General features: G+C 46.6%; 3 protein-coding genes across 8 annotated transcripts in view; 2 read left to right on the plus strand and 1 right to left on the minus strand.

Annotated features, from left to right (window-relative positions):
• Araf (A-Raf proto-oncogene, serine/threonine kinase) overlaps positions 1-1,902 on the plus strand; it is a 55,659-nt gene extending 53,757 nt beyond the window's left edge. For all 4 annotated transcript variants that reach the window (XM_029533983.1, XM_029533984.1, XM_021188722.2 and 1 more), the window contains 3 exons: positions 117-248; positions 1,069-1,203; positions 1,363-1,902. In XM_029533983.1, the coding sequence (XP_029389843.1) occupies positions 117-248; positions 1,069-1,203; positions 1,363-1,497 (402 nt within the window). In that variant the 3' untranslated portion in view covers positions 1,498-1,902. The remainder of the gene's footprint in view (positions 1-116; positions 249-1,068; positions 1,204-1,362) is intronic.
• Positions 1,894-18,613, minus strand: part of Syn1 (synapsin I) — a 54,039-nt gene continuing 37,319 nt past the window's right edge. Inside the window, exons 6-13 of one of the 2 annotated variants that reach the window (XM_021188721.2) lie at positions 7,718-7,780; positions 6,784-6,926; positions 6,617-6,691; positions 6,423-6,525; positions 4,973-5,122; positions 4,575-4,662; positions 3,891-4,482; positions 1,894-2,950 (exon numbers count right to left, since the gene is read on the minus strand). In XM_021188721.2, coding sequence (XP_021044380.1) covers positions 2,923-2,950; positions 3,891-4,482; positions 4,575-4,662; positions 4,973-5,122; positions 6,423-6,525; positions 6,617-6,691; positions 6,784-6,926; positions 7,718-7,780 — 1,242 coding nt within the window. In that variant the 3' untranslated portion in view covers positions 1,894-2,922. Of the gene's footprint in view, positions 2,989-3,890; positions 4,483-4,574; positions 4,663-4,972; positions 5,123-6,422; positions 6,526-6,616; positions 6,692-6,783; positions 6,927-7,717; positions 7,781-18,613 lie in introns of both variants that reach the window. The other variant, XM_021188719.2, reaches the window with a different exon arrangement.
• On the plus strand, positions 12,093-16,691 carry Timp1 (TIMP metallopeptidase inhibitor 1). 2 transcript variants are annotated; one of them, XM_021188725.1, is made up of 6 exons: positions 12,093-12,250; positions 12,951-13,082; positions 14,703-14,782; positions 14,971-15,097; positions 15,294-15,418; positions 16,421-16,691. In XM_021188725.1, the coding sequence occupies exons 2-6, from the start codon at positions 12,962-12,964 to the stop codon at positions 16,589-16,591; spliced, it is 624 nt and encodes a 207-aa protein (XP_021044384.1). In that variant the 5' UTR covers positions 12,093-12,250; positions 12,951-12,961; the 3' UTR covers positions 16,592-16,691. The 2 variants fall into 2 exon arrangements, with proteins under 2 accessions (XP_021044384.1, XP_021044386.1); XM_021188727.1 differs by having other exon boundaries at positions 12,954-13,082.

An 18,613-nucleotide genomic window follows, 5' to 3' on the forward strand; every position in this document is an offset into this window, starting at 1 on the left:
TTTACCTCACATGGGTGGCACTGAGTTGTCCTCAGTGTAACTATCAGGATCTGGTACTGTGGACTAGTCATTTTTTTGTCCCTCATGGTCCCCCTGCCCTGTCTGGCCGACCGAAGGCAGCTGAGGTGATCCGTATGCAGGACCCGAACCCCTACAGCTTCCAGTCGGATGTCTATGCCTATGGTGTTGTGCTCTATGAGCTTATGACCGGCTCACTGCCCTACAGCCACATTGGCAGCCGTGACCAGGTGAGCCTCATAACTTACCGTCAGTTCTCAGGGCTTCACACGCTAAGTCCCCTCATTTGTACAGACAATAGTCTCCCTGCCCCAAGCCTAGGATTTTTCTGAATGAAGAGTCCTGGAATCTCTCTTTTAGATATCTTTATCACACCCTCCTCACATATCCACATATCCCTGAGCCAGAACCCTTAAAATCCAGATTTCTTTGACTCCCTATATTCAGAATGTTCCTAGACCCCAAACCCTTTACAGTCTCCTACTGTGGGTGCTGAAAATACCCTGAGTGTCCAACACTCAGGCCCTTTGTGCTTCTCAAATACCCATACTCACCCTGGATTTGGGGTCCTGGAATTCATAACACTCTAGGTCTTAGATTCTTACAATTCTCCAAATTTAAGATCTAGAACCTTCCCTGTTCTTAGATACCAGGTCCAGATATCAAGTATTTGAGCTTTGAGTACTTTATAATCTACATAGACTTATTTATGCCCCAGACTCCTACAGAAATGGAAGTTTCCCCAAGAAGTAGTACTCTGCATTTTCCTGCATCTTAGTATTTTCTTAGCTTATGCCCCTTAATAACTCCAGACTCCTATTGTTCTGGGCCATACACACCTACAGTCTTTGACATGACAGCCTTAATACAAATCCCTCTCTTTTATCAGCAGAAAATCCTCCCTAGTCCTCAGGGACCCAGACTCCTCTGGGCCTTAGTACTAGACACCTCTAGTCCTCAAAAATTAACCTGCCATATATTTTAAGCTTCATAGTTCCCTGGGTCTCCCAGCTCAAACCCCAAATCAACCCATTCCTCCCCACACACCAGATCATCTTTATGGTGGGCCGTGGCTATCTGTCTCCGGACCTCAGCAAAATCTTCAGTAATTGCCCCAAAGCCATGAGGCGCCTGCTGACTGACTGCCTCAAGTTCCAGCGGGAGGAGCGGCCCCTATTTCCCCAGGTGGGCTGGGTAGGAGGGCTGGGTTCCTTGGGGAGATGCACTGTGAGTAAAGAGATAGAGGCAGATATTGAATGTGAACCATGTTGAAAGCTGGGTATTGGGGATATTGGAGTATCTCTGGGACTCTGGACAACCCTCTTCATCTCCACCCGCTCCCAGATTCTGGCCACGATCGAGCTACTGCAGCGGTCACTCCCCAAGATTGAGCGGAGTGCTTCTGAACCCTCCTTGCACCGCACCCAGGCTGATGAGTTGCCTGCTTGTCTTCTCAGCGCAGCCCGTCTTGTGCCTTAGACCTCACTCCCAGCCCACCAGGGAGACAATTTCAGCGTACCATGCCAAGGCACACCTACCTACCAGCCAATCACTGTTTTGTTTCTGCCTTGATACTGCCTCAGGATTCCCTATCCCAGACCCTGGGAAATTTGGGGGACCCCAAAAACTGAGGTCTCCTGCTTTCTCCATAATTTGGTCTCCTCTTGGCTTTGGGGATAGTTCTAATTTGGAGAGCTGTTTTATCTCCAATGGCTGTGATTCAGTGCAAGGATTCCACTCAGAACCCTTTCTAAAGTTTTTGCCTGATGTGTCTTCACTGGATTTTGGGGTTCCCAGCACCCCATGTAGATTTGGGGGTTTCTCTTTGTCTCCCCCACTATTCAAGGACTCTCCTCTTTATCAAGAAGCACAGAATTCTGCTGGGCCTTTGCTTGTTTATTTTGCTTCCCGACTCTTCTCTTGGGGGTTCAGAGCCGCTGAGGGGTGGGGCAAGTCCAGGCAAGGAGTGGAGGTTGGAGGAAGATGCAGACCACACAAACAGCGCCACTGTACGCATTACCACAGGCGGCATGAACGAGGACCACATATGCTAAGCATGGCACGAAAGGAGGCCAAGTCAGTCACAGATACACACATCGGCAAAGGTGGGGGAGTGGGAGACCACAGGCCTTCCTTGTGCAAAGGATTCTGAGGATGGGTGGAGTTTGCATAAAGACAGCTGTCAGAGGCAGGAAATTGGGGAGGGGTTTCTGGAGGAGGGAACTTAGGAGTCCTAGAAGTGGAAGGAACTTCCAGTATATTGAATGGGATTGAGGGGAAGAAGTGAAGGGGAGTCCTTGAGGGACTGTTTGGTGGATGGTAGGTGGCATTTGAAGATGTGGATCTCCAGAGAGATGATCTATGGAAGAGGTTTAAGGATAGGGGCTTCTTACAGAATTGGAAATTTCTGATTAGGAGCAAGGTGTGTGGGAGAGATTCAGGACTAAGAGTAGAATAGGGTTTTTCAGGAATTTCGGAGCTCCGGGAGAGGATTCGATGTATTAGGTCAGAAACAGGTTTTCTGCCAGTCAGGAACTTTCAGGGAAGAAATCACCCTTTAGATGTACCAGAAATAGAGGTCTTCAGTAGTTTGGAGGTTCTAAAACAGATCTGGAGGTGATCAGGAACAGGATTCTAAATGGACTTGGGGATTCCCAAATGTGAGAACTGGATTCAGGACCAGGTTTCTCAAGGGACATATTGAGGAATGAGAAGTGGGATCTAGGAGAACCAGGAGAGGGGTTTTCAAGGGATTTGGAGGTTCCAAAAATGAGAAATGGACTCAGGACCCAGAGAGGGTTGTCTGGGGGTTTAGGGGTTCTCAGAGTGGGGTGTCAGTCGGAGAAGAGGCTGGCGAAAGACTTCCTCAGGCTGCGGATGGTCTCAGCTTTCACCTCGTCCTGGCTAAGGCTGGGCCTGGGAGGGGCTGGCTCTGGAAGGTTGAAGGCATTGGTCAGAGACTGGGATTTGCTAGAGAGAGACAAGGTGGAGGCATGGGAGGAAGGGGGAAGAGGAAGGGGAGGAAGGGAGAGAAACACAATGTTACCCTAGGCCCAGCCCCAGCCCTGCCCCTCTGATCCTGGGGCTGTGCCTGTGACCTTCCCACCCCCAAGCATGGCCCTGAACCCTGATGGATTCTCAAGGGTGATGAAGCTGAGACTGAGGAGGATGTGGGGTCAGCTGAGAGGACTTAGATATAAGAAAAAAGTGGTGTGGTTTAATGGGAAGATTCCTTGGCCAGTCTGATATGGAGGATGAAAGGAGGGGGTTCTAGTAAGGAGCCTAGGGGGAGTCTGGGCTAGGGACAGCCTAGTAGGAGCTAAGCCAGTTTGAGGGGGAACAGATGGGGTGGGGGTGGGGGACAGGGGAAACTTTTGAGCTAAGGGCTAGGGGAATAGAATGGACAAGGAGAAGCAGAAAGGATGGTATGATCTGGGAGAATTTGAAGTGGCAGGAGTATCTGGCAATGGACCAGAAAGGAGTCTAGATTATTAGGGAAGGTTTGAGGAAAGGCTGAAAAGAGTGAAATGATGGAAGACTTGCTACAAATTGGCCTGAGGGAGTTCAGGAATGTCTGGGAGGAGGGTGATAATAAGAGATCAGATGGGCAGGGAAGTACTGGAAGTAGGTCAGCCAGGCTACTGGGATGGGCCAAAGGTCTGGAAGGGGGACTTTCCCAGGGCCTGTAGGGGAGGAATCTGAACTGGAAGTTGGAGATGCTGGGATTCTCCCCTCAGCTGCTGGGATTGAGACAAAAGGGGTTTGGCCCAGGCAAAGGAGATCTGGTTTTCCTTGGGATCTGGGGATGCCCTACTGGGGCCAGTGCACTCTGTGAGCAGCAAAGGCCAAGGCTGCTATAAAGGTCCCCTTACTTGAGCTGGGGGTGCGGGGGTCCCCCGGCAGCGGCGGTGATGGGTGGTGGCACATCCTGGCTGGGTTTCTGGGCCAGCTGTGGTTTGGTGGGACGTCCAGCAGGACCTGGGCCGCTGGGCCGGGGCTGCTGTGTGGTGGGAGGCCCAGTGCGAGGTCCGGGACCTGCCTGGCTGGCCTGACGAGTAGGACCAGCAGGGCCTGGGGGTTTTTGGGGAGGGCCCTGGCGCTGCTGCCCTCCGGGTGGGGCTCCTGAGGCCTTGGTAGGAGCTGGACCAGAGATAGATGCCTGACGGGTAGCCTGCGGGGGGCCCGCCTGACGCTGTGGAGATGGGGAGGCTGGTGGGCGGGCTGCTGGAGGTGCTCCAGGGCCTCCTGCCACTGGCCTCGACTGGCGGCCTTGACCCTGGGTCATTGGTGTGGCCTGAGAGGCAGACTGCTGAGGTGCTGCGGTGGGACTTGGTAGGCGCTGAGGCAGAGGGCTGCCAGCTGGCGGTCCAAGGCCAGAAAGATGTTGCTGGCCTTGTGGGGGTGGGCGCTGCTGCAGCGGGGGTCCCTGGCGCTGAGGTCCTGGGCCTGGCTGTGGAGGGCCTCCTAGGAACAGAAAGAAAAAAAAAAAGAATAGCGAGTGAGAAAAAAAGCTGAGGCTGGGATGGTAGGAAACCAGAAGGTTTGCCTTCACTTACCCTGGGGCGGGGGTCGTTGTTGAGCAGGCGGACCTGCAGGCTGCTGGGAGGTCTGGCGGCCCAAGGTCAGGGCTCCTGGGGATGAAGACTGTGGCAGAAGAGTGGAATACAAGAGATTAAAAATAGTTACCAGAATGTTGGAGCAACAGCCAATCAAAACATGGGTTCCCTGTGTGCTGGGTGTTGCCCCATTTGTGGCCAGTTGAGAGGATATGGGGCTATGAGGCCTCTCACCCCATACTTGGTCAGGAGACTCTTAAGGATAGCAAGGTAGCAGCAATTTAGTGAGGTCACAAGTGCATCAAGGTGACACTAACAGTCCATTGATACCACCTCTATGGCGTCAGGTTGATGAAGGGCTGGCCTCCTTCCCACTAGCTTAAGACCAAGGGCCTGACCTGGCTGTGGGAGCCCCTGCCAGGGGAAGCATCCCGCTGCTGCCGCTGCCGAGGCAGAGCCTGAGTCATCTTGTTGACCACCAGTTCCACGATAAGCTGCTTGTCTTCGTCCTGGTGATCACCAATGAGTGGCATGGAGGAGCCCACCACCTGTGGGAGGGAAAGGGCTCCAGTATTAGGGGAGGCAGGAAGTGCATATGAGACCACAGTGTCAACAACATAACTTTCACTTGGCAAAAAAACATGGTGACTGCAAAGAGAGCTCTGTCTGGCTTCTAAGTGGCACTGATTGTGCACTAGAAGGAAAGCCTGCCAGTTCCAAGGCTCTGGACAGTTTTGTGGGTGGAGTGGTAGAACTGGCTCTGCAATCAGTGTCTACAGGGCAAATCTAGCTTGCTACATGTTTTTCTATGGCTCATGAGCTAAGATATGTTCTATGTCTTTCTTCTTCTTCTTCTTCTTCTTCTTCTTCTTCTTCTTCTTCTTCTTCTTCTTCTTCTTCTTCTTCTTCTTCTTCTTCTTCTTCTTCTTCTTCTTCTTCTTCTTCTTCTTCTTCTTCTTCTTCTTCTTCTTTGGTTTTTTTTTTTGTTTTGTTTTGTTTTTTTTGAGACAGGGTTTCTCTGTGTAGCCCTGGCTGTCCTGGAACTCACTTTGTAGACCAGGCTGGCCTCGAACTTAGAAATCCTCCTGCCTCTGCCTCCTGAGTGCTGGGATTAAAGGTGTGCGCCACCACACCCAGCTTTTCTTATTTTTAAAGGAAGTAGAATCATCAGAACCACCCAGGCAAGCCTAAAACCCACACCAGTCTAACCCTAAAATCATAGGCAGGATCCTGCCTCACCCTCCCAAGTCTCTAGGATCACTCTTCATCAGTGCTGGGATTACCATTTCTCACTGCACCCAGCCTCTGATGTCTTTCAGTGGTTGGGGAAAAAGGTTTCATGTGTGCAAAAGATAGGAAATTTAAACTCAGTGTACTTAAAAGTTATAGACATAAACACATAAGTTGTATCCATATGCATAGCTGCACTAATCTTCCATCTTGTTTGTGTCTGCTTTTATGGGAATGAATCAGAGTGTCAAACTGCATGGCCCACAAAGCATAAAATATGTACTGTTGGTCCCAGCTTTTACTGGGTACTGTGTCTTTTACCAAGTACTTCGTTGTGGTTTCTAGGACATTTTCAAGATTAACTAAGTGCTTTGCCATTTACCAAGATATCTCTATTCACAGAGTACTTTATATCTTAGCAAGTGTTGCCCATTCACCAAAGATGTCCAAGTTTTTACCATTGCCATTTTTCTAGGGATGTCCCAGCTAACACAGTACTTTACAGTTCCACCACCCTTCCTGGAGGACTTTTGAGTCACAAAATGCTTTCCAGTTTAGCCCATCGTTTCTGTGCAGCCACTCTTCCCTCTGTGCCCACCAATCCCTGGGTGTTCCCACCTCAATGATGTGATCCCTTCCATCCTTGCCATGTAGCGCTTCCACTGCGCAGATGTCGAGTCCCCCAAAAATCTCTGAGCATGTGTCTACCCACAACTTGTACCTGCCAAGACAAGGAGCAGGATAACTTGTCATTGCTCTGCTCAGATGATTGTATTCCACCCTTACTCCCACTCCTCAATTATGTGTCTCACCTGTCAGACATGGCAATCTGCTCAAGCATAGCAGAACCTGTATTGGTCTTCCAGTTACCCGACACTGATGTCCTCCTAGTGGGGGAGGGAGGAGAGACTTAGTGGGGCATGAGATGCATGAAGTAGCCCCCCACACACACACACAAGGCCTCTGTCTCTCTACTCACATGTAGGCCTTGTAGTTCTGCCCAATCTTCTGGACACGCACATCATATTTAGCATCAATGAAGGGCTCAGCAGTGGCATATGTCTTAGTCAGTGCCACAACACTTGCAATATCCTGGAAGTCATGTTGGTTGTCTACCTTGACCTGTGAGTATAGGCATGGGATGAAGGCAGGAGTGAGGACTGAATGTATCTGGAGGAATGTGTAGACAAATACAAAGTAGATATGCCAAGGCACCCAAGCATGCATAATTATGGGTAACCTGTTTCATACATGTGCACACAAACATAAAATTGCTTGTATACAACTCTGAATATGTTAAAGACCACTTTTTTTTTTGCAGTGCTGGGGACCAAACAGGGACATTCACATGTTACACAAGCACTCTACCACTGTGCTACATCCTCATCTCAAATTATCCATTTTAAACAGGGGAGTAGAATCAAATGTGGAATTATATTTCAATAGAGCTATAAAAAAATCTGTACATAGGGCATAATAGACACAAAAACTCAGTTGTACACATAATATACAAACTCAGAAGCTGAGACACACTCAAACTTACAAATTATAAATCTGCTTGCTATATACACACAGACAAAATCAGCTGGATGGAAAGAAGCATACTGGACCCCAAGAGCCAGGAACATAAAAGATGATGTATGTTCATCACAGATATATATACACTACATGGTACTTGGTACACTAGCATGGTAGCAGGACATATAAAATTGGCTGGTTGCATGAGAAATATATGGGCTGAAAATATCAGCTAAATATGAAAATACAAAATCCAATTAGATGAAGATATCCCAGAATGCATCGCCAAACAGAATTATTGTTATGTGTTGAGTACACAGATGCACGTCTTAACTACTTACAGTGCCAAGAACATGTACTATACAAACATGCACATGTGACCTGCAAGAACTTACCTTGCCCATCCCAGAATGTGCATGGCCCATCTTCACAACCACAGGGTATGTTGTGCTGCTGAGCTGGTGAAAATGAAGGCAGAAGAGGCATGGTCAGAGCTGTTCTGCTGATCTCCAAGAGGAGGTGACCCATAGAGTGTGAGCCACACTGGTTGCCATTTTTTCCCCAGAAGAAGGTTAGTCAAAGACAGGCAGAACAGCAGTCAGTTGTTTCACAGCAGCTTTGAGTCCAGAACTGAATGCACAGCCTTGCCTGCTGGTCCACTCTCTAAACCCCAGGCTTTCCATACCTGATTTCCCAGGCAGAGGCCTTAGATGAGGATGAGGGAACCACCCAGAATAGAGAAAGTTTGTTTTTTATTTATTTCATATATTCAGACACACCAGAAGAGGGCATCAGATCCCATCACAGATGGTTGTGAGCCACAATGTGGATGCTGGGAATTGAACTCAGAATCTCTGGAAGAGCAGTCAGTGCTCTTAACCGCTGAGCCATCTCTCCAGCCTGAGAAAGTTTGTATATGAGTTAGTGTGTGTATGATGGTGTGGTAGTTAGCATGCAGCAATGAGGCCTTCAGTCACACTTATATATAAGCTTCATCTTTATGTACACACACACCTTTAGAATTCTATTCAAAGCCAGAGGTATCCACATCTATTGAGAACTCCACATCCACTGAGAAAGACAACCAGAAACTTAAATCACATTTAGTTCTAGGATTTCATAGAGATCCAGTGAGTCCCCTCATGTGGTCATTCTGCCAGCCAGGTGCTCTTAGCATGGGACAGCAGCCAATACTCCTAAGCAACATGTATTCCACACTCTTAAGACTCTTAGAGTTAACACATGGACTACCTCACCTTGCTCTCACCTACATAATAGAAGGACATATAACAGAACTACTTATGCACTATAGAAGCACATACTACTCTAGAGGCAAACAATAAATGGACATATGCAGCACTCACTGGCATGCCCACAGCAAACAGAAGGATTAATACAACATACAGAAGATGAATGCATTTCTAGGCATTCATATAATCAAATCTCTGTAACTCTGACCTCATCACATTTCTGGGTCCATGAAAAGTATATCTAGACATTCAACATGTTTTTTCCATATCTGCAATACAAACATACAGAAAATCAGACACACAGATAATACATATTCAGGACACATATTCAGGCATGTATGTGTTAGGCAAAGATGTGTTAAGTCTCCCTGTGCCCCAGGCTAGGCCAAGGGTATGAGGACTCTAGCCCCACCATACCCCATGTGCAAATGCAGGGCCCCTGCCTCCTATTGACAGTGTAGAGATAGCATTCTTAGAGGGGCTCTGAGTCAGTGGCAGTTCCCAACAGGCACAGGAAGCCCCATAGTTTAAGGGTGACTGATTGATCTTCAGGGCTCTCCCTCCCTCTACAATCTCCTTCCTCATTTTCCAAATGAGTGACATCATGGGAAGGCAGAGGACTGAGTGGTATGATTTTGGAAAGGGGGATGGTGGTAAGGGTGTCATCCAGGCGGCAGGGGAAGGAAACAATGCCAAGATGTGTATGTGTAGGGAGAAACTTTCTACTTGGGCATCTACTCATCACACAGAGAAGCTTGAGACAGGCATAGTTACATTTGCAACCTTCTACTCTCAGAATTAACACACTCAGGCACACACTTGGCTCTCAGGAAGGGACATGGAGCACGCCAAGGGACATAAGCCACCCCTAGAGGCACAGATACATGAGAGAGCTGTTCATATACAAGAATATCTATTCCCATCTCCCATTGTGGTCCTTTTCTTTTCTTTTCTTTTCTTTTCTTTTCTTTTCTTTTCTTTTCTTTCTTTCATTTTTTTGTTGTTTTTTTTTTCGAGACAGGGTTTCTCTGTATAGCCCTGGCTGTCCTGGAACTCACTCTGTAGACAGGGTTTCTCTGTGTAGCCTTTGCTGTCCTGGAACTTGCTCTGTAGACCAGGCTGACCTCGAACTCAGAAATCCACCTGCCTCTGCCCCCCAAGTACTGGGATTAAAGGCGTGCACCACCACGCCCAGCGTGGATCCTTTTCACAAACCTGCTTTGCTTCCTCTGTTCATGAGCTTGAACACTGTGGGTGCATGTAAGTGTGTGCCTGCCATATATGCATATAGGGGGCTTGGGATTTCCTGGGGAGCTGTAGCCTGCTATCTTGGCCTTTCTTCTTCCCAAGGCCATAAAAAAAATCCCAGGTAGGTACTGTCTTTCTGGGCCTCGGTTTCCTGAGGGAAATAATCAAGCTCAAGCACTTAATACTCTGGGTATCATCAGGTATTTACACATGACAGTAGATCACTATGGGAACCTCACTCCTATCCAGTTTAGCAGGCTAAACACTCCTCTGTGATGTCCACCCCACTCCATTTCAAACCTGTACAATAATCTGAATCCTCAACGTAAACAGCTGGCAAAACTGTGCTGACTCAGGTTTCATAGTTAAAGAGCTGTCGTCAGAAGCAGGGTCATAGAAGAGGCGAGACAGGACTTTTCCTGTCTTTACGTCTCCTTAGTCCTGCTTCTTAGTTACTCAGCCCTGTCTCACTTTCTCCTCACTTTCACAATCAGATGGTTGAAAATTTTGGTTTCCTTCCCTTTCTCCTTTTCTCTGTACCTCCTCCCACTACCACAGTAATTTCTTCACTATCTTTCCTGGACAGGCCATTTGACTCCTTTCTGCTTCTGTTTTCTTACTAAATAGTAAAAATATGAATCATACCTCACAGATATGTTGGGAAGAATAAGTCAATTATTTCAGAGAAAAGAAAATCTTAGTATACACATATAGCAAACCTGAATCTTCAAAGAGTTGGTTACTATTATTGTTGTTATTGATTTAATACCTCTTCATTAATTAACATTAAGGAACAAGGAGGACAATGGCAAACAAACAAACAAAATTTCTGAGCTGGCAATATGGCCCATCAGATAAAAGTGCTTGCTGCCTCCATGCCTGATAACCTGAGTTTGAGCCCTAGAATCCACAGGGAAGGAGAGGATTGGCCCCTGCAAGTTTTCCTTTAAACAATACAAGCATGTCATGGCATGAACACACACACACACACACACACACACACACACACACACACACATACACACACACACACACACAGTGTAAAAAAAACCCTTTAAAACAGAGTACATAGTACTCTGTTGAGTGCTGGCAGGAGGTTTTTGTGTCCTGTGGTTACTGGACCGATCTACCTAAGTTAATACAATTTAATTAGCTAAAGTAAATTTACATAAAGACCTTAGCAATGATGTACAGTAAGCACTCAGTAAGTAGCTGTGATCACCACTACCATATTCTCTCTGTCTCTATATCTCTGTCACAGGTTCTCACTATGTATCTCTGGCTGTCCTGGAACTCACTGTATAGACTATGTACCCTCTAATTCTCTGGATCAGCTTGCCTGCTAGGATTACAACCATTGTCATTATTAGTGGTCTTTCCTCCCTATATTAATTGAAGATGCCAATCAATTCATAGAACCCTTCCACCGGAGAATATTCCTGCATCATCAGGAAGCTGGTGGGCAGCAGTTGCCTCATCCCATCCCCACCAGGGGTGTGGGCTGGTTGGAGAGGGAAGGGGAAGGACAGGATGGAGCAGGGATGGTTTTTCTACTGACTCACTAGCTTCTTTTTACCATCATTCACCCCCCTCCATGGTCACCACACCATTCCCTGCTTGTCAAGATTGTGTCCTGCCTGAGTTAGGACTCCAGGGTCAGGAAGCCTAGGTTTAAATCCCTGTTTTGTCCTGTGACCCTAACAAAGTTATTTACTTCAGTTGTTTGCCTGTTTGGTCTTGTTTCTGTTTAAGACAGGGTCTCTTGTAGCCAATGATATCTTCAAATAATCTCACCAGTGTGTGCAGCCACAGCAAGGTTTGGGGTACCTAGGCTCTGTCTGCATGCGGCCTCAGTTCCCTCCCAGTTCTGCCAGACTCAACTGCCATCTTGGATAAGTCATAGACACTCTCAGTGTATCAATTTCCCCACTATGTATTTGTGCCTCTTCTCCCATGTCATGTCCCTCAACTGCTTTTCTAGTTTGTCACCCTCTGACACCCCTCACCAGAATTCCACATCCACAGGAATGCCTTTCTTGTGAGATTGTTACATAGAAGATGAAAGGCGTGGAAAAGAAGTTATTGGCTTCAGCCATAGGAAGTTTGGGGAATATGGGAAACCGGAGAGGCACAAAGCTTTAGGCGGTATCTCTTCTGCCCTTCAAGGCCGCCAGGAAGGAATGTGCATGACGTGGAGCTGGGGGAAGGGGGCGCAGTGGGCTGGCAGGCAGAGGAGGGAGTATCTTTGGGTTTATCCTGGGGCCCGCCCCTGGGCTTTGACTCCAGCGGTGGGTGGATGAGTAATGCGTCCAGGAAGCCTGGAGGCAGTGATTTCCCCGCCAACTCCGCCCTTCGCATGGACATTTATTCTCCACCGTGCAGTCCCTGCCACCATCACCGCAGATCGGGACTCCTAGAGACACACCAGAGGTAAGTGGGAGCCGGGTGTTCTGGCAGAACTGGGGCTTGCCTGGAGCCTGTGTTGGTGCGGCTCATGCAGCCTTTGCCAGACTAACTGCTCACTTGGCTTGCAGGTATCAGGATCCCTAGTTAGCCAAGGGGGAATATAACGGGAGAGGGTCTGGAATGATCGTCCTAAGCTGGACTTTCCAGACTCCTTCATGCCCTTGCAAACTGCTCCAAACCCATAAGCCTTTAATACCTTAAAGACTTCCCAACTTGCCAGTTCCCTTGAATTTCTTCATTGTCCCTCAATCCTTATAGTTCCTGGTAACTCCCCTGTTCTCTTTGGCTCCTGGAACTTCAACAGTTCCTCTGCCTACAAATTCCTCAAGCATTACAAATTCCCCAAGACCCTTAACCCCCATTTTCCCCAGCTCCCTAAAACCCCAAACTTGTTCTAACCCCCAATATCTCTGAAATCCTCAGCCCATTATATTTTAATAGCCCTAATTCCTCATTATATTCCTCCAGTTTCCCAAACTCCAAATTCATCACTATGCAAATGTCAGATTTCCCCAATTCTGTTAAATTCTCAAAGTTCTCAGCTCCCTTATTCACCAACTGCCACAACTCCATTCTCTAACCTAAAGAGGTCCCGAATCTCCCTAGGACCAATGGCCATGTAAGCCGTTGGTCTGGGAACCTACTAACACCTAGTCTTTACCAGCAGATACCACGATGGCCCCCTTTGCATCTCTGGCATCTGGCATCCTCTTGTTGCTGTCACTGATAGCTTCCAGTAAGGCCTGTAGCTGTGCCCCACCCCACCCACAGACAGCCTTCTGCAACTCGGACCTGGGTGAGTTTGGCCCCCTTTCTGCCCCTCTTAGTAGAAAGTAGAACTGTCCTAGAGACAGTTGTCTCTAGGACAGTTCTACTTTCCCATCCATACATCTGCTTTTGCCACTGACATCCTTGGGCCTAAGCCTACCTTTGTGCTGGCTGCTCCCAGTACTATGTACATGCTTTTCTGTAGTTATCCACGTGGGTGGCTGCCTTAAAAGTCATCTTACTGAGGTGCCTGCCTACTTTTCTTTAATTTTAAATTTAATCCCAGCCACAAAGTACTCCTGAACCCTTGTTAAATAATGCTGTTAATGGCACTTCTTAGGACACAGATAGGCAGACTTCATTCAGGACCATGACAATTAGAATTTGCCAAGAGATGGGGACAGGAGGAGAGATAGATTAATTTTCAACATTATATGGGCAAATGGAACTCTATGGCCAAGGAACAGTTTGGGAGTTGGTGAATGGGAAACTACTGAGAAGAAATATCAAAGGCAAGAGGATTCAGGCTAAATCCATTTAAAAAGTTTATTTTTATTTATGTGTATGTTTGTGTGTATTCCATGTGTGGTATGCAGGTGCCTGGGGGGTCCTCAAGGCATCAAATTCTCTGGAGCTGAAGTTATGAACGGTTGTGAGCTACCCTATGTGGATTCTGGGAACCAAACTTTGGACCTCAAAGAGCAGCAAGTGCTCTTAACCATTAAGTCATCTCTCTAGCCTATAAGCTCACTTTTTGTTTTTGAGACTAGGTCTCACTATATAACCCAGGCTGGCCTTGGACCCCTGATCCTTCTCACTTAGTCTTACAAGTGCTGAGATTGCAGGTCTGTGTCACCACACCCAGTTTAGGACTCTTGAAAGCTGACCAGTGCAATCATCTGGTGGCCCTATCACATACTGAGGAGAATCAGATGAGGGTGGGTGTTTTCACTAATCTAATTTAGGATACTTCGCTACAAGTGGATTTTAAAGAGAAACTGTACTAATGCACTTGGAAGAAGGTTAATGAGCCTGAGTAAATTGTGGTCAAGCAAAGAATATCTGTCAACCCATTCCCTACTCTAATTTTCCAACACACTTAATAGCCTGTAACAACCCACATATCTTTTTCTTTTTCCCCTTGGTACCTGTGATTGAACCTAGGACCTAGGCAAATACTGCACAATTGAGCTACAAACTCAACCCTTTTTTTGTGAATTTTTTTTTAAAAACAGGTTCTCACTGAATTGTCTAGACTAGTCTTGAACTCATATTAAAGTGATCCTCCATTAGGCTCTGACAGAGCTAGGGTTACAGGCCTGTGCCACCATGCCTGGCTACTTAATGTTAGTCTGTCTCCTCCTGGCTTGAATGTGAGCTCCATAAGGAAATGGATTCCTGTATTTGGGTCACTGTCCTTTCCCTAACACCCTAAACAGTGGCTGGCATCAGGCACTCCAAAATATTTATTGAGTAAGCCAACAAATGGATATATGAAAAGGGCTTAAAACAGTGCCTAAAAGAATAGACAATATGTAGATGAATCAACTGATGTGGAAGCCATTTGAATTATGCTGTATATGTTTTGCTGCTATGGGTTCATGCTGCTTGCCCATTTGATTCCTCATTTCCCCTTCCTTTCCTCTAGTCATAAGGGCTAAATTCATGGGTTCCCCAGAAATCAACGAGACCACCTTATACCAGCGTTATAAGATCAAGATGACTAAGGTATTTCCCTTCCCTCCCTCCATAGCTGTAACTAACCTCTTCCTTCTCCTCAAAATAGAAGGATCTAACCTTTCGTTGGTGTGCATGTTTTCTGTAAACTTGGGATTTAGATATATTGCCATCAGGAAAGAGAGTGGAGTGGGAGGATTATGTCAGTAAAAGATACACTTTTTGTCACTCATGGGCAGATGCTCAAAGGATTCAACGCTGTGGGAAATGCCGCAGATTTCCGGTACGCCTACACCCCAGCCATGGAAAGCCTCTGTGGATACATCCACAAGTCCCAGAACCGCAGCGAAGAGTTTCTCGTCACGGGTGAGGTCCCGCCCCTTCACCTTGGGCCACATCCCTTCATCCTAAGATGCTTTCTGGCAACTGGGAGGAGTTAGGCTCTAAAGGAAAAGAGCCTGGTTGAAATGGGAATGGGAGGGTCTGTAACCTAATGCTAATTAGGTGGCCACTCTGACCCCACCCAGCCAAACCAAAAGCCTGTTGCTTTCTTCTCTTACAGGCCGCCTAAGGAACGGAAATTTGCATATCAGTGCCTGTAGCTTCTTGGTTCCCTGGCGCAGTCTGAGCCCTGCTCAGCAAAGGGCTTTCTCAAAGACCTATAGTGCTGGCTGTGGGGTGTGCACAGTAAGTGCCTGGAACCAGTTTTCCTCCAGGAGATAAGTCTTGGAATGGTTTCTTTTTCCCTCTGGCTATTGTATGCAGTTGTAGTTGCTTCCCAAACCCAATCACTATCTTTGATTTTTCTTGCCATTGCCCTACCCCTGGGACTGTTCTTTTGGAAATTCTGGTTGTTCTGTTATCTCTGGACTGCCTGTTCCCTGAACCTTCACCGTCTGTCTAACTTTCCCTTGTGACTATTCTGAGACATCACTCTCTGTTTCTGACCTCCCCGGATTGGATTTTGCTACCCCAGACATAAGCTGCAAGAATTCAAAGTACTATTCTCCAAATCCACAGAGACACATGTCAGCCATCTGGCTATTTCAAAACTTTTCCCTGGTGGCACCAAATATCCTCTGACCAGCCCCCCTCCCCAGTCATTGTCCAAGAGCCCTACTGCGTTTTCCTTTTTAAAAATGAATTATTTATTTTATGTATATGAGTACACTGTAGCTGTCTTCAGACACACCAGAAGAGGACATTGGATCCCATTACAAATGGTTGTGAGCCACCATATGGTTGCTGGGAATTGAACTCAGGACCTCTGGAAGAACAGTCAGTGTTCTTAACCACTGAGCCATCTCTCCAGCCCTCCCTGTTGCCTTTTCTTATGCTTGCTCTTCCTGCATGCCAACTGTTCCCCATACTATCACTTCTCTGCCCTGTGAGACGGTTCTTCAGGAGGCCTGTCTGAGTGACTTCAAGTGACAGTTCTCTAACTGCAATTCCAGAACACTGGCTTTCTGTTTCTCAAATGGGAGAAGCTGTTCTTGGGTTTAAGCACAAGTAGGGCAACACAAACCCTTCCTAGCAGCTCCCTGGTGTGTGTGTGTGTGTGTGTGTGTGTGTGTGTGAGAGAGAGAGAGAGAGAGAGAGAGAGAGAGAGAGATTGAGACTCTATACAAGGGAGAGAACAAGCAGAGGGAAAGAGAAATCCTCAGAATGGGCCTTTTTCCCCTCTTCTAGGTGTTTCCCTGTTCAGCTATCCCTTGCAAACTGGAGAGTGACACTCACTGTTTGTGGACTGATCAGATCCTCATGGGCTCTGAGAAGGACTACCAGAGCCGTCACTTTGCTTGCCTGCCACGGAACCCAGGCTTGTGCACCTGGCGATCCCTTGGGGCCCCGATGACCTGAAGCCTTCCCCCAGTAAAAGCTGAAGCCTGAACACTGTTTACCTTTCCTCCATCTTTCTTTCTCTTAGATGGTGAAATAAAGAACTATCACACAGCAGCAATATTTCTGTATAGTGTCTGGGAACAAGCTTAAGATACTGATAACCTGCTGGGAGCTTCCAAAAACCAATGAAAAAGGAAAAGATGTAAAATGTTGAGTTTGGAGGCTAGAACTGTAGCTTAGTGGTAGAGCACATGCCTAGAATGTAGAAAACCCTAGGTTCAATCTCTTGTGGTGGTGGTGGAGGAGGGGAAGGGTGGGGGAATAAAGGCCAGCCTGGTCTACAGAGCCAGTTTGTGAAGTTCAGGACAGCCAGGACTACACAGAGAACCCCTGTCTTGAAAAACAAAACAAAACAAAACAAAACAAAACAAAAAAGGTGTTGCATTTTTATACTTTACAGAAATTTTGATATATTGGTAATAATCTCAACGTTGGAATTAGCACTGAGAACCTGCAAAACAGTATGATCATTACTTTGCACTATCAACTAAAATTCAATTAATATTTCCTCTACTCAAAACTTAGAGACATCTTAGTACAGTAATTTTTTTTGTTTCCTTTTATTTCTCTGTATATGCTGGTGTGTATCAGAAAAAGTTTATATATGCCATGGCAGGCAAATGATAGCCTTGGGTGTCTGACCTCAGCTTTACTCTATTTGAAACTGGGTCTCATTGTTCACTCTATACACCAGGCTAGCTTTCCTGGTATTCTTTTTTCTCCTCCTCTCAGTTTACATACAAATGCAAGTAAGCTACCACTACTCAGCTTGATGTGGATTCAGTGCCAGGTTGTCATACTTGCATGACAAGTGCTTTGTTCATTAAGATATTTCCCCAGCTCTATTTTGCCACCCACCCATTTTGAGACAGGCTGACCTCAAATTTACTGCAATCCTCCTGCCTTTGTTTTTTCATTCCTGGGATTATAATAGACATGTTCCACCAGATCATGCCTACTATAGAAAGTTCTAATTCCTACTTGCCCAAGCTTCTCTAGTTAATAAATTACCCCACAGATGAAAATTCCCCTATTCACAGATATTACTCATTGACAAATTTGTTGAAAAATACCCTCATATTAATTGGTAAACATCTTTCCTTGCCTCAAGGGTTATCCTGGTAGTCTAATGAAGATGTTCTATCCAAGCCTTTGTACTTCCTAAATCTGACTTAAGTGAAAGGAAGGGGACCTAGAAATGTCACCTAGCCAGGGACTCTGGAAAATGGGATACAGCTGACTTTATATCCAGAAGTACGCTAGAGCAAATGAGTGATGCTGAAAACCCTCTAGTTTTGATCCTCTTGTTCCTTTCATTCTGACCAACTGTGCAGGGAACACTCACTGTACACAGACATGGGCTTAGGACTTAATATATTTGCTTTCTTCTTTTCCTTTGTGCTACTAGGGATTGAACCTAGGCAAGCAGCAAGCCCTATTATATTAGGCCATATCCTCTAGGCCCGTGCACGGTTTAAAATTAGGACCATGCAGGTCTCAAAATGTGGCCCTCAAATTTCTTTATCATTTTTCTCTGTAAAATTTGAATGGGAAATCTGACAAACATCGCTCTAGAACTCTAGGATTTCCAGTTCCTACAGATGGGTCAAGGTCTGTCCAACCTCTTCCAGCCCTGGGGTCCTGGCCCATACTACAAAGATTCTGACCTGGGAACCAGAATTTCATATTGAGGCACTCAAGAGAGCACTGAAGTATTGTGTTGTCGTGAATTTTCTTGATTAAAAAAAAAATAACTCCAATGTGTCTTCTTTAGTAAACAAAAGGATCCTCAATTCCCTCCCATCAGACTACCCACTACTAGAACAGGTATGCATGGTACATTTGCCTGTAATCCCAGCACTCGGAAGGTTTAGGCAGAGAGATCACAAGTTTAAAGCTAGCCTGACTTACATGCAGTGATCCTTTCTCAAACACACACACACACACACACACACACACACACACACACACACACGAGAG

Source organism: Mus pahari, chromosome X, assembly GCF_900095145.1.
Source record: "Mus pahari chromosome X, PAHARI_EIJ_v1.1, whole genome shotgun sequence".
Lineage (NCBI taxonomy): Eukaryota > Metazoa > Chordata > Mammalia > Rodentia > Muridae > Mus > Mus pahari.

Bases quoted from the DNA above. Each gene is read 5' to 3' on its own strand.
- Timp1 (XM_021188725.1), top strand. From the start codon at position 12,962: ATGGCCCCCTTTGCATCTCTGGCATCTGGCATCCTCTTGTTGCTGTCA. The intron at 14,783-14,970 runs GTATTTCCCTTC...ACTCATGGGCAG, and splicing joins ATAAGATCAAGATGACTAAG to ATGCTCAAAGGATTCAACGC. The intron at 15,419-16,420 runs GTAAGTGCCTGG...CCCCTCTTCTAG, and splicing joins CTGGCTGTGGGGTGTGCACA to GTGTTTCCCTGTTCAGCTAT.